At 33.1% G+C, this 14,201-nt stretch overlaps 1 protein-coding gene across 3 annotated transcripts in view; it reads left to right on the top strand.

Annotated features, from left to right (window-relative positions):
* Window positions 1–14,201, top strand: part of LOC127723579 (regulating synaptic membrane exocytosis protein 1-like) — an 86,632-nt gene that overhangs the window by 56,624 nt on the left and 15,807 nt on the right. For 2 of the 3 annotated variants that reach the window (XM_052230253.1, XM_052230251.1), the window contains exons 16-19: window positions 4,414–4,606; window positions 5,827–5,942; window positions 9,524–9,790; window positions 10,126–10,252. In XM_052230253.1, the coding sequence (XP_052086213.1) occupies window positions 4,414–4,606; window positions 5,827–5,942; window positions 9,524–9,790; window positions 10,126–10,252 (703 nt within the window). The remainder of the gene's footprint in view (window positions 1–4,413; window positions 4,607–5,826; window positions 5,943–9,523; window positions 9,791–10,125; window positions 10,253–14,201) is intronic. The other variant, XM_052230252.1, reaches the window with a different exon arrangement.

Here is a 14,201-nt window from a genome sequence, read left to right as displayed (position 1 = left end):
TCTAGTTTCATGACAATAACTTGTGTGTAAGTGTATGGATCTTTCTGAAATTGTACTACAAGGTTCCATATCACAAAGGGAAAGCTGGAATTGCGTTTGGGGGTAATTGCCCAAAATGTTTAGGAAAAAGGGGCCAAAAAGGGGCCAAAAATAAGCATTTTTCTAGTTTTTAGACAGTATCTTGTGTTCCAGTGTATGGATCTCTCTGAAATTGTACTGCAAGGTACCATACCACTAAGGGAAGGCTGGGATTGATTTTGGGGGTAATTGCCTCAAAATTTTAGGAATTATGGGCCAAAAAGGGGCAAAAAACAAGCATTTTTCTAGTTTCAGGACAATAACTTGTGTGTTAGTGTATGGATCTTTATGAAATTGTACTACAAGGTTCCATATCACAAAGGGAAAGCTGGGTTTGAGTCTGAGGGTAATTACCCTAAATGTTTAGGAATTTGGAGCCAAAAAGGGGCCAAAAAACAAGCATTTTTCTAGTTTCCAGACAATAACTTGTGTTCAAGTGTATGGATCTCTCTGAAATTGTACTGCAAGGTACCATACCACAAAGGGAAGGCTTTTATTGAGTTTTGGTGTGATGAATCATAAGGGGGTTAAAAAAATTTGGGGGGGGGATTTTTTTTTTCCTTTTTTTCCTTTTTTTTTCTTTAAAATTTTCCATTTTAAATTGGTTATTTCTGATTTATATATAAAAGCAAATAATAATGATATGGTTTGAATATGTAAATTAAAATTTTTTAAGTTCTTAGACCACATTCATTCTGTGTCAGAAACCTATGCTGTGTCAAATATTTAATCACAATCCAAATTCAGAGCTATATCAAGCTTGAATGTTGTGTCCATACTTGCCCCAACTGTTCAGGGTTCGACCTCTGCGGTCGTATCAAGCTGCGCCCCAGCGGAGCATTTTATCATTTTTATTTTCTGAAATCAATTGATCTAAATAATGACCTATAGAAACATGTCAGATTCCTTTTGAAAAGTGTCTTTCTCATTTAAGAAAATAATTCCCCTATAAGATCTATACAAAATTGTTTTATTAAGACCCAAATATTTATAAATCAAAAATAAGTAAGGAAATCTATATTTTGTAGAAGAATATCTAATACTGTAAATTCAGAAATGATTGTGAGCATTTATTATTGCCGAAAATTGAGATTAATTATTGCTATTTAAGGAAAAGTTGCATAAGGATGTAAGCATCAGATATCAGAATGAGAGTTCTTATTATTCAGATACTAAGCTAGCCAGTCACATAATTACCATTAATAAAAACATCACAATAATTTTTTATTTACAGTATATGAATATTTAAACTCTGTTGCAGGAAAATATTATGAAAATCTATTGTATATATTCATTTTAGTGTATAGCTGTTTCAAAAAATTCTCATCATGTATTGCTTAGAATGTAACAAAATTTTAGATAAATGTGAATTGATATTGGTAACATGACATGAAAATATGTATCGACTTTTATGTATTGAAAACTTTATTAAGATTTGATGGAAAATCTTTGTTGTTAGGTGCAAATTATTTATTACGAGGTGATGAGGAAAGTTCAATAGGCACGACAAGTCCGACACCATGTAGTGAAGATTTCTCAGATGCAAGTGAACTCAGAGGGCTCGGAAGGGAGCAAATTTCTCCCTATGAAAAAAAGTCCCCAGGTAGAAAATGACAAAAATCAATGTTATTTCATTAGTTAGAGCTTGGCTTGATGGACTGTGTTGCCATGGTAACTATTTCACCATGGTTACTGTCACTGGCTTAGAATGTTTTTGTTTTTTAATTTGCAGACACAAGTTATCTCCCCTTCCTAAGCTTCATATTGTGGTGTCGGTCTTTTTCATTTCTTTTTCTATTTGATATATATGTCAATATTTTTACCAGTTTTTACAAATAATTAAAGCTATCAAAGCCATTATTTCACATCATTTTACTTTTCATTGTCTTGTAAAAATTATCATAGAAATGTATTTCCTCTATAACATATATAGATAGGTTTCTATATGACATAATTTGAGTCTGAGTTATTTCCCTTGGCTCCCATTTTAGAGGGATAAACAGTTGATTTTCTTATTTGACTAATCAAATTGAAACATGCCGTACATACAAGTTTGATAAGAGATCCTTTGTAGATCCTTATGATGAATTATAGAATGCTAAATAAAAGAAATAAGAATTTGTTAAGAAAACATTTTTTCAAAAGTCTAGCGGTCAGTATAACAAGTTGAATTTGGCTGATTTATGAAGGTATTTCTGCACGTAGACCTCCAACATGGCAACGATTCGGAAATAACTCTTGCTCAAATTGTGTCAATCAAACCCATCTATTGCATGTTTTAGCTTTTCTTTTTAACAACTTAAATAATATACATGTATTTGTTAACAAATTTTCTTGTGAGCAGCAATATAAGATATGGTGATGTGATATGATTGCCAATGAGACAACAATCTATAAGAGAATAATAGTTCACTGTACAGCCTTCAACAATAAGCAAAATAAGCTATAAAAGGTCTTAGAATGGCAAAATGTGAAACAATTCAAAAGAGAAAACCAACAGACTGATCTATGCTGAAAGCAATAAACGGAAAACAAATAAGTCAGACAGTAACCAACAAACACCATTGCATTACAGGCTCCTGACAGTTTAGGTTAAATTATGACAAGTGATTTGTTAGCTATTGAAATTAATGTTGCACAGGTGATAGTGGGTCTCATTGAGGTCAAAGCGTGACCCAGGATTGCCGATTTTTTGTAAGCGTGACACGTGAAAGTCAAATTATTGTGCCGTGAAAACGGGAAATGAAGTCCAACGGGACACGGGAAATTACAAAAAAATGAGAATTGCTTACGTACATAGTGTAAGCGGGATACGGGAATCTGACAAAACAGTAAGCGGGATCCGGGATCAGAACCCCCCAATGAGACCCCCGTGATATGGTATGTTTCTGGTGACTTTACCTATGACCTCAACAATTTTGTCTTTTAACACCTGACATTTTCAACACCTTATATTTTTAATGTCAGCCCTAAAAAATAAAATAGAACTGAATTCTTGCAAGAAAACAGGTTTACAGATGTATGATTTTGGTTGTAATTATTATAAGTGGTTTTAGAGCAGAAGTTGGAAGAATTATTGTATTATATTTGGTATGCTTAATCGTTCCTTTTTACATGTTTTAGGGTAATTCCAGAAAGCGATTCAGATTCACCAAATTTATAAAGCGTTGTTTTCATTTTGTACTTGTTGTTTATTCTTAGGGTTAGAAAAATAAATGAATAATTTTCCTATTATATTTAAACTCAAAGAAATAAAACCTATTATTTCGTACCCAATAAATTGGCTGTTAGCCATCTCTTTTGATAATAGAGTTCAAACATTTTTACATTGATATCAGCAAGCATCCAAATACACAATATTCTTTTCTGATTTTGATGCTTTAAATGAATACTGAGGATTCTTTTATTCTGGGGGATACCAATTTTTTGTGGATTGAAGAAAATTGGGTGTTTTTGTGGATTTTTTATTTCGTGGTTTTGCAAAAGTTTGTATACCTGTCCATTGACAATTTATACAGTGTTGAACATTTTTTTGTGGTTTCCATAAATCAAAAATTGGTACCCTGCGAATAATTCTGAATCCACAGTACCTCAGCAAAATTTATTTAAAGTTTTTCAAAATTTAGGAAGCTGATCTATCTTTTTCTTTAAAAAAGTGTGGAGTTTATAATGCACATCAGCATTTCTATTTGAAATTGTAGAAAAGTTTACATGACAACCAGCAAACATTGCATTAGAAAAATAGGTATCAAATGTGTGCATTTATTCATAATTACTGTAAATTGAGAAATTTTTGTGTAAGTTTTTTCATGCAATTTTTGCAGAATGGACAATAAAAAAACGTGAGATTGATTATTGCAGCTTCAGGAAAAGCTCATTACAAATATAAGACATTGTATCAGATACCAGAATGCAAGTTCTTATTATTGCGACATTCACAAAGTGGCATTGTTTGCAAAAATAAAAACCTCACATTAATTTCTGAATTTACAGTAGTCTATAGATTGAAGTGGATCTTAATATATTCTTTTTATTTCTTATTGAATACTTATATTAACCCTGAACATGCTGAAGTGAATATTTCCATATTTACTATATACACCAGAACAGTTCCTGACTTTATAGAATATGAGTACAAGCTTGGGATTATATTAGCATGCATATATCAAAGGTGTTTGTTTTTAGCAAGACTTTTATTGAAATAATAATCATAGTTATCAATTCCTCTATCTTGGTTTAGTGTCATTAACCACACAATATCAATTCCTCTATCTTGGTATAGTGTCATTAACCACACAATGAGTCTCAAATATTTTCTTTCTTAATATTTTAAAGGTCAAGAAGATTTAAATGAAAGAAGCAGAGGATCACGTAGAGGAGAAACTCTCAACATACCTGGTGATAAAAGTTCACGCAGGTCAAGGTCACCAGTTCCTGTAGAACCAGAACGCTCACGTCATAGGTCAAGGTCACCTTCAGCTTTTCACCATGTGCCTGAAAATGTATCTCGCTCACTCTCTCCTGCTAGGTATGTAAGCTGATGGTCATGTGATTTTTTTTATTATGCTCCCTCTGTAGGCGGGGGAATTAAGTGTTACCCTTGACTGTCTGTCCATCTGTCCTTCCATCCCTCCGCCCCATTTTCGTTTACACACTCTAACTTAAGTATGTCTCATCCAAAATTTATGAAACTCATACACAATACTAAGACCTACAACATGCAGACAGAGTTTGAATTTGGTTTGTGAGTCATTTACCATTCTTGAGTTATGCCCTTTTTTAACTTGGAAAATTGCAAAGCTTGAGCAGGGGGATTTGTGTCCTCAGACATATTATTCTTTTTATTTAGGATGTGAAAGTAAGGGCTATTCCATTAAAATGTATGTGGGAGGGTAGGAAGGGACTTTCAAAATATCCCTACAACCAAGAACCATTTTTTAGATAATTTTGCATAATGGTAACAGATGCATACTGAAAAAAGACCCATGACCACATTCAATAATTAAACTTCCCTTCCTACCCTCCTACATACATTTTAATGGAATAGCTCTAAGGAGATACACACACTATTGATTGGCAATTGTCTCAATAGTCCACCAGAGACCAAAGAATGTTGGGGTTAGCATCTATATACTATAGGTTACAGTAAAACCTTCAACAATCAAAAAAAAAAACTGTGTTTTAAGCCATGAAAGGTCCAAATGAATGACTACACAAAATGAAACAGGAAAACCTACAGCCTGATTCATGCTAAAACAATGAACAAAAAACAAATATGGCAGAAAAAAAAGGAAAAAAAAGACATAAAGTACCATTACTGAAAGCTAGTTTTGCTTTTTTTTTTTATGTTTTTGCAAAAGTATGCTGAGAAAAAGACTTAAATGACATACTGAAGGTCACATTTGTATCATTATCCGTTTAGCAGAGAAGGGGAGGCAATTCAATTATATTTCAAAAACCACAAATTTATGACTATTTTATGACATTTTGTTTGTTAATATGATGATCTTACGAAAAGTGATTATGAGAATTGAGTTGTACTTTCTGCAGAATTTAAAATTGGTTATTTCTTGGGCAAAACCTTGTTCTGATATTCTGTAAAATTAAATTTTCATAAGGAAATATTTTCAAGCTCTTATTTTAATTGCCAAATTAGGGAAAATAAATCCCTCATAAAAATTTCCCATTTTAAAGTATATGTTAATGTCACCTACAACTATATACCAATTTTACTTTCATCTTTTCCAGAACATCAAGTTCACCAGTTCGGCTCGTTGGAACGTCACCTTCTAGTACACCATCACCTAAGAAACGTCAGCTACCATCAATACCATTAGAGGCACAGCTCAGAAGCCGTGATAAAGGTAGGTCTTATTATAGTTATTATATTCCATAGTGTTATTAGCAGGGATTAAGGTTGTTTTTGACCTGTAGCCATTTTGTTATTGCATGTATAATGCCTTTTTTTCTTGACAAATTTACTTCATCTCTTTAATTAGACGAGTTCGGGTATTTAAAAAATGGGAAATGGGAACCATACTTATCAAGGATAGGAAGTTGTTCAAATGTTTCATAGATATTTATGTAACAATGTTATAGGACAAAAATAGGCCTTCGTTTCTTAAAGGAGCTCCTTCAAATTTGAATGAGAGTTTACTCGTCGAAATTTAAGAAGATTTAAATTATAAGAATGATTAGAAATATAGTGCTGTAAATTCAGAAATTATTGTGTGTATTTATTATTGCGATTTTTGAAGAAGGACATAAATGCGAGATTAATTATTGCAATTTAAGGAAAATCTGCATACAAATATAGGTATAAGATGTCACAATGCAATTTCTTATTATTGTGATACTCACTTAGTTGCATCATTAACATTAATAAAAACCTCGCAATAATTTCTGAATTTATAGTCCTTAATATTTTTGGTGATTGATTGAAATGTTAGAAATCATTATAACCCTTGTTTAAACCTTGCAGTATTTTGGTAATTAGAAAAAATGTAAATTGAAAACAGTTTTTGGTGAGGGAGTGTCTGCTATTTATTGTTTTGAGGGTGGGGTAGAATTGAGCTTGCCTATTACTATAAATGGGATATTTTAAGACATTTTCTGCTAATTATTTATTTTTGACTATACCAGAATCATAGTTGTAATAAAAAGCTAGTTATATAAGATGTCAAAATATTAACCAGTTGGGTAGAATCCATTACACTGGCCTTGGGAAGTGGGAAAATTAACTACTTATTTTCATAAATTCTTGTTTTAATGCATACTTATGCTTAAAAGTTTTAGGAATTTGCCAGGAAGTTTGGTTCTTTATAATATTCATAACCATCTAAGTTTTCATTTCTAAACGTTCAACCATGATGGGAAATACACAGTTAGAAAAAATGTTTGTTTGAAGAATTTTGAATTGTTACAAAAATGAATTTATTTTCTTATTCGTGGCCTCAAACGCAAATAAAGTATTTATGAACAAAAACTCAAACACATATCTATGGGAAACAGCTCGCCTAGAAGAGTGCATCAAAGTTTTATTTTTTCTAACAAATACAAATGTCAATCACTTTGCCAGCACACTAAGACCGCTGCAGCATACATGTCTTACAAACATATCTACAAAGAAAAATAATGAAATAGAATTCGTTCATATCATAAAACAATATTTACATAATGTTCTTTCAAGATCTGCAGAATAAACGTAATGCTTTTACAATAATTAGAAATTAATACAAAAAGTTTTCACAGGGGGAGGGGGGAAACTTTTTTGCACTAAGACTGAGCTTCGAATGGTCAAACTATGAAAATGTATTTTCAATGCAAACTTTTACCGCAAATGACCAGTCCGTGCTATCATATAAAGAAACTTTAAACTCTTACTTTGTTAAGGTGACTTATTGTTATGCTAAGATAATTTAAATATTATTGCAAACATATGAACACATGTTCCCAATATAACAACAAACCCATGTGCTATTGATAGTTAATAATTACATTTATAAATAGAAATTAATTAACAAAGTGACATGTCTATATATTTTAAAGCTTATTTGCAAGGTGAAGGTAGGAAATGGTTGCATTATTTTGAATATGATTTTTCACTGACATCTTATCAGAAGGTTTGCCATGAAGTTATCGCATTTTAAAATCGAGCAATTTTTGTTTTTTTGTGACTATTCTAGGAAGAGAGCAATGTGTGGGGATATATTTATTTTATTTTGCAGATCCTGCACTGGAACTTTTCTTAATATGAATTTATTGTTAAACAGCATGTCAATGGTTATTTCACTGCATATTTTAAGTTTATTTCACATGCATCGTTGATATGATGGTTCCACACACACATATAGTTAATTATTAACAAAAAACAAATTTCTATGGCAAAATGATAGGTCAAGGTTTGGAACAGGACACAAAATTAGAGGGGAGTTCTCTTTGATCTCAATCAAGACCAATATTTCTGCATAGTAATATAATATTCCAGTTAATCATTGCTGGAAATTATTATATGTAATTGTATGGAATTTTAGATACATTTATACAAATAAGTGCTGGCTTTTAAACATCATGCTCAAAAAGTCCACATAAATTTACAGTACTGTAAATAATTAAAAAAAAACTGTATATTTATTATTGCAATCTTTGAACAATTTATTAATTATAATAATTGCAATTTCAGGAAATTATGTATACAAATAATGATATCAAAATTAATGCAATTAATTTAATTTGCCATTTTATATTTTAACAAAACCTTCCCTGTCTCATGTTTCGAAATAATAAGAAAAATCACAAAATACAACAACATCCAAAACTTTAAAAAAAAATTGAAGAACATACAAGTATAAAAAACAAAGAACAACACATGGTAGAATTAGCCTGACTTGGTACAGGTATAAACTCTGGTGGGGTTATACCAGTTTTATGTGGGCACAAAACATCCTTTTTGCCTATCTAGACCATTTGTTGTAAATATAAAAAACACATTGAAGTGCAGCTACCAACAGAATGACCAGTTACTTGATCAATGATATAAAAGACGGGACACAATTTGAAATCCATGGTCAAAACATTGCTTGCTACTATTGGAAGCTAGCTTAGGTAACCACAGCTTTTGGATGAACGCTGACTCGACTCTCAAGAAAACAAAAACAATCTAGGTAGATTTGTATCCTATATCAACATTTTTGACATCTAGGCATTTGAGATTTTTCTAAAAGTGGAGTAAATTAATACATGACAACAAGAGGGCAGTAAAATAAAGAAAAGGCTTGTTCCTTTTAAAACTTTCGGGAAAAAAGAGAAAATGTGATTTAAAATTTTTTTTATAATGGGAAAATATAATCATTTAATTCATTTGTCATTAAACATACAGTGGATTCATTATTATTCGTGGGAAACCAATTTTCATGGATTTCGTGGATACAGGTGAACCACAAATTTAAATGTGCAACGAATTTCAAATATTCTAGGACTTAGGAATCTGAGGTTCAGTAGTTGTCCTGTGTTGATGTAGTTCATAAGTGTTTCTCGTTTCTCGTTTTTTATATAGATTAGACCGTTGGTTTTCCCATTTGAATGGTTTTACACTAGTAATTTTTTGGGCCCTTTATAGCTTGCTGTTCGGTGTGAGCCAAGGCTCTGTGTTGAAGACCGTACTTTTACCTATAATGGTTTACTTTTATAAATTGTGCCTAGGATGGAGAGTTGTCTCATTGGCACTCATACCACATCTTCTTATATCTATTTGGCAAAACCACGAAATCAAATATCCATGAAAATGCAAGTTTTCCTTAATCCACAAAATTTGGTACCCACTAAAATAAATGAATCCACAGTATACAGATAAAGACAAAAATGTTGATATTTCATACTTATTTGGTGTTGTTAAACTGTTTGTTTCATGGTTTTTGCTATGAACATACTCTTAATTCTCTTATAGATTTTTGGCTTAATTTTCCAGTGACACAGGACCTTGAAAAAAGAGCGCAGCAAATTCGCATGAGAATCAAACCATCACCTGGGTCCGATTCAGAATCTCGTAGGGGGCGCATTTCAGATTCGGAGGGTTATCGAGCAGGACGTAACTCCAGCAGTCGAGATAGAACAAGGGGTTCATCCTATGACCGAGGAGATTTTTCCTATGAAAGGGAAAGAGGAAGAGAGTTTGCAAGAGTTCATCCTGGAGGACACAGATCCAAACGAAAAGGTAGAAAAAAAATTCTGTTTGATTAAGTAATTTTTTTCAAGTTAAATTGTTCTACCATAACGATAAACATTAGTATAATTTTTTGATCGATACTATGAATTAAAGAATATGTTGGGTATGCAATAATGAGACAGCAATTATTAATTGTATTTGAATTGTTGAACTATATTTTAGAAAATGCTGCATATACATTATAATCTAATGAAAAATTTTTAAATGTTGGGTTTTTTTCTGAAACCTTTTTGGTTTAAATTTTCGCAATAATAATATTAAACTATGAACAAATTTCACAATTTACATATATATAAAGTATTGGTGTTTTTTTTTCTTTTCAGAATTCAGTCCTGATATTGATGATATCGGCAGTGATGCATCTGAAACCAGTGATATGTCTGAAGTTTCAAAAGTCAGTATTAACAGTTACATGTCTACACAGTCAGAAAGACCACAAAGAAAATTCAGGTAAACATTTAAGGGTACAACTTTTATTTATGCAGAATTTTTTAAAACTTAATGGTAAAAAATTGTACTGGATGAAAGTTTGATTTTATGTTATTTCAATTGTTATTTAAAACTGCCATATTCTTGCAAGGGGGTCTCATTGGGGTCTAAGCGTGTCGCTGGACTCGTGAAAGTCAAATATTTGTGCGTGAAAACAGGAAACGAAGTCAGGCGGGACACGTGAAATTACAAGCGTTATCAAACAATGATAAGCGGGATACAGGAATCAGAAAAAACAATAAGCAGGATCCGGGGTCAGACCCTCCCCAATGAGACCTCCTTGCAAAAATTTTAGGTTTTGAATTCAGCAAAAATATTGAATAGTAAATCTGTTAAGGTCAATATATATATTGTAGCAACTTTTGGTAAGTGACTTTTACCAGAAAATTAATAAGTTGCTAGATTGATCCCCCTGAAAATCAGCATTATCTGAGGGATCAAACCCATAAAGAATCTGGTATTCAGGAAAGCTGCTAACAAAAAGTTGTTGCCTTTTATATAATCATTTGCACTTTGCAATATTGAACCCAAAAAGATTTTTTTACACAGTAAAATTATAACCAATTTGGGAGATAATTTCAACCTAGTGAAGTGCAAAGTCATCAGAAACAATTTTCAAACACAGTTTCTTGTAAAAATTTAAGTGAATTTTTTGTTATTTTGTAAACTGTTTGTTAAAATTTATGCATATTATTTTGTTTTGGGTACCAGGGTGCATTATGTTTCCCTTCTTTATGCATCTGTCTGTTAGTCCTTCTGTCCATTAGTCTGTCTGTTTGTCCTTCTGTCCATTAGTCTGTCTGTTAGTCCTTCTGTCCATTAGTCTGTCTGTTAGTCCTTCTGTCCATTAGTCTGTCTGTTAGTCCTCTGTCCATTAATCTGTCTGTTAGTCCTTCTGTCTATTAGTCTGTCTGTTAGTCCTTCTATCTATTAGTCTGTCTGTTTGTCTTTCTTTCTATTAGTCTGTCTGTTAGTCCTCCTGTCTATTAGTCTGTCTGTTTGTCTTTCTGTCTATTAGTCTGTCTGTTTGTCCTTCTGTCCATTAGTCTGTCTGTTTGTCCTTCTGTCCATTATCCTGTCTGTTTGTCCTTCTGTCCATTAGTCTGTCTGTTAGTCCTTCTGTCCATTAATCTGTCTGTTAGTCCTTCTGTCCATTAGTGTGTCTGCTAGTCCTTCTGTCCATTAGTCTGTCTGTTAGTTCTTCTGTCCATTAGTCTGTCTGTTAGCCCTATATCATGTTGATGAAGTTTTATACCTTGAAGTTGTGATCACATCAACTTAAAACTTTGTACACATGATCACTATGAATCAAATTGGATCCCTTTTCTAGTTCTGAAATAAAAAGATTAATATTTTTGTAATCTTAAAATGAAAACAGATTGGCTGGGTTTATATTATTCAATTTTTATACTACCGCAAAATTTTTTTGCGGTCGTATATTGGTATGACGTTGGCGTCATCATCGTCGTCGTCGTCCGAAGACACATTGGTTTTCGCACTCTAACTTTAGTTTAAGTGAATAGATCTCTATGAAATTTTACCATAAGGTTCAATACCACAAAAGGAAGGTTGGGATTGATTTTGTGGGTTATGGTACCAACAGTTAAGGAATTAGGGGCCAAAAAGGGGCAAAAAATAAGCATTTTTGAAACTTCCAGACATAACTTGTGTGTTAGTGCATGGATCTCTCGGAAATTGTGCCACAAGGTTCCATATTACACAGGGAATGCTGGGATTGATTTTGGGGGTAATTGCCTCAAAATATTAGGAATTAGGGGCCAAAAAAGGAGCAAAAAACAAGCATTTTTCTAGTTTCAAGACAATTACTTGTGTGTAAGTGTATGGATCTTTCTGAAATTGTACTTCAAGGTTTCATATCACAAAGGGAAAGCTGGAATTGAGTTTGGGGGTAGTTGCCCAAAACGTTAAGGAATTAGGGGCCAAAAAGGGGCCAAAAATAAGCATTTTTCTAGTTTCCAGACAATAACTTTGTTCAAGTGTATGGATCTCTGTGAAATTGTACTGCAAGGTACCATACCACAAATGGAAGGCTGGGATTGATTTTGGGGGTAATTGCTTCAAAATTTTAGGAATTAGGGGCCAAAAAAGGGGCAAAAAACAAGCATTTTTCTAGTTTCAGGACAATAACTTGTGTGTAAGTGTATGGATCTTTATGAAATTGTACTACAAGGTTCCATATCACAAAGGGAAAGCTGGGTTTGAGTTTGGGGGTAATTGCCCTAAACGTTTAGGAATTTGGGGCCAAAAAGGGGCCAAAAAACAAGCATTTTTCTAGTTTACAGACAATAACTTGTGTTCCAGTGTATGGATCTTTCTGAAATTGTACTGCAAGGTACAATACCACAAATGGAAGGCTGGGATTGATTTTGGGGGTAATTGCTTCAAAATTTTAGGAATTAGGGGCCAAAAAAGGGGCAAAAAACCAGCATTTTTCTAATTTCAGGACAATAACTTGTGTGTAAGTGTATGGATCTTTATGAAATTGTACTACAAGGTTCCATATCACAAAGGGAAAGCTGGGTTTGAGTTTGGGGGTAATTGCCCTAAACGTTTAGGAATTTGGGGCCAAAAAGGGGCCAAAAAACAAGCATTTTTCTAGTTTACAGATAATAACTTGTGTTCAAGTGTATGGATCTCTCTGAAATTGTACTGTAGGTACCATGCCACAAGGGGAAGGCTGGGATTGAGTTCTGGGGGGATGAATCATAAGGGGGTTCAAAAAATTTTGGGGGGATTTTTTTTTCTTTAAAATTTTCCATTTTAAATTGGTTATTTCTGATTTATATATAAAAGCAAATAATAATGAAATGGTTTGAATAGGTAAGTTCTTAGACCACATTAATTCTGTGTCAGAAACCTGTGCTGTGTCAAATATTTAATCACAATCCAAATTCAGTGCTGTATCAAGCTTGAATGTTGTGTCCATACTTGCCCCAACTGTTCAGGGTTCGACCTCTGCGGTTGTATCAAGCTGCGCCCAGCGGAGCATTTTATTTTTATTATACAACCGCAAAAAATTTTGCGGTCGTATATTTGTATCACGTCGTCGTCGTCAGCGTCGTCCAAAGACATTTGGTTTCCTGACCATAACTTTAGTAAATGTAAATAGAAATCTATGAGGTTTATAACCAAAAAAGGAAGGTTGGGAGTGATTTTGGGGGTTTTATTCCTAACAGTTTAGGAATTAGGGGCCAAAAAGCGGCCCAAATAAGCATTTTTAGCTCACCTGACCTAAAAGGTCAAGTGAGCTTTTCTCATCACTTTGCGTCCGTCGTCCTGCGTCCGTCGTCCGTCGTCCGTAAACTTTTACAAAAATCTTCTCCTCTGAAACTACTGGGCCAAATTTGACCAAACTTGGCCACAATCATCATTGGGGTATCTAGTTTAAAAAATGTGTCCGATGACCCCGCCAACCAACCAAGATGGCGGCCATGGCTAAAAATAGAACATAGGGATAAAATGTAGATTTTGGCTTATATCTCTGAAACCAAAGCATTTAGAGCAAATCTGACATGGGGTAAAATTGTTTATCAGGTCAAGATCTATCTGCCCTGAAATTTTCAGATGAATCGGACAACCCATTGTTGGGTTGCTGCCCCTGAATTGGTAATTTTAAGAAAATTTTGTCGTTTTTGGTTATTATCTTGAATACTATTATAGATAGAGATAAACTGTAAACAGCAAAAATGTTCAGCAAAGTATGATCTACAAATAAGTCAACTTGACCAAAATGGTCAGTTGACCCCTTAAGGAGTTATTGCCCTTTATAGTCAATTTTTAACCATTTTTCGTAAATTTTTGTAATCTTTTACAAAAATCTTCTCCTCTGAAACTACTAAGACAAATTTAACCAAAATTGTCCACAATCATCATTAGGGTATCTAGTTTA

This window comes from Mytilus californianus, unplaced genomic scaffold (assembly GCF_021869535.1).
Source record: "Mytilus californianus isolate M0D057914Y unplaced genomic scaffold, xbMytCali1.0.p SCAF_13, whole genome shotgun sequence".
In the NCBI taxonomy this organism is placed as follows: Eukaryota; Metazoa; Mollusca; class Bivalvia; order Mytilida; family Mytilidae; genus Mytilus; species Mytilus californianus.
Note: the sequence above shows the minus strand (reverse complement) of the source record. Positions and strands in the feature narration are given on the sequence as shown.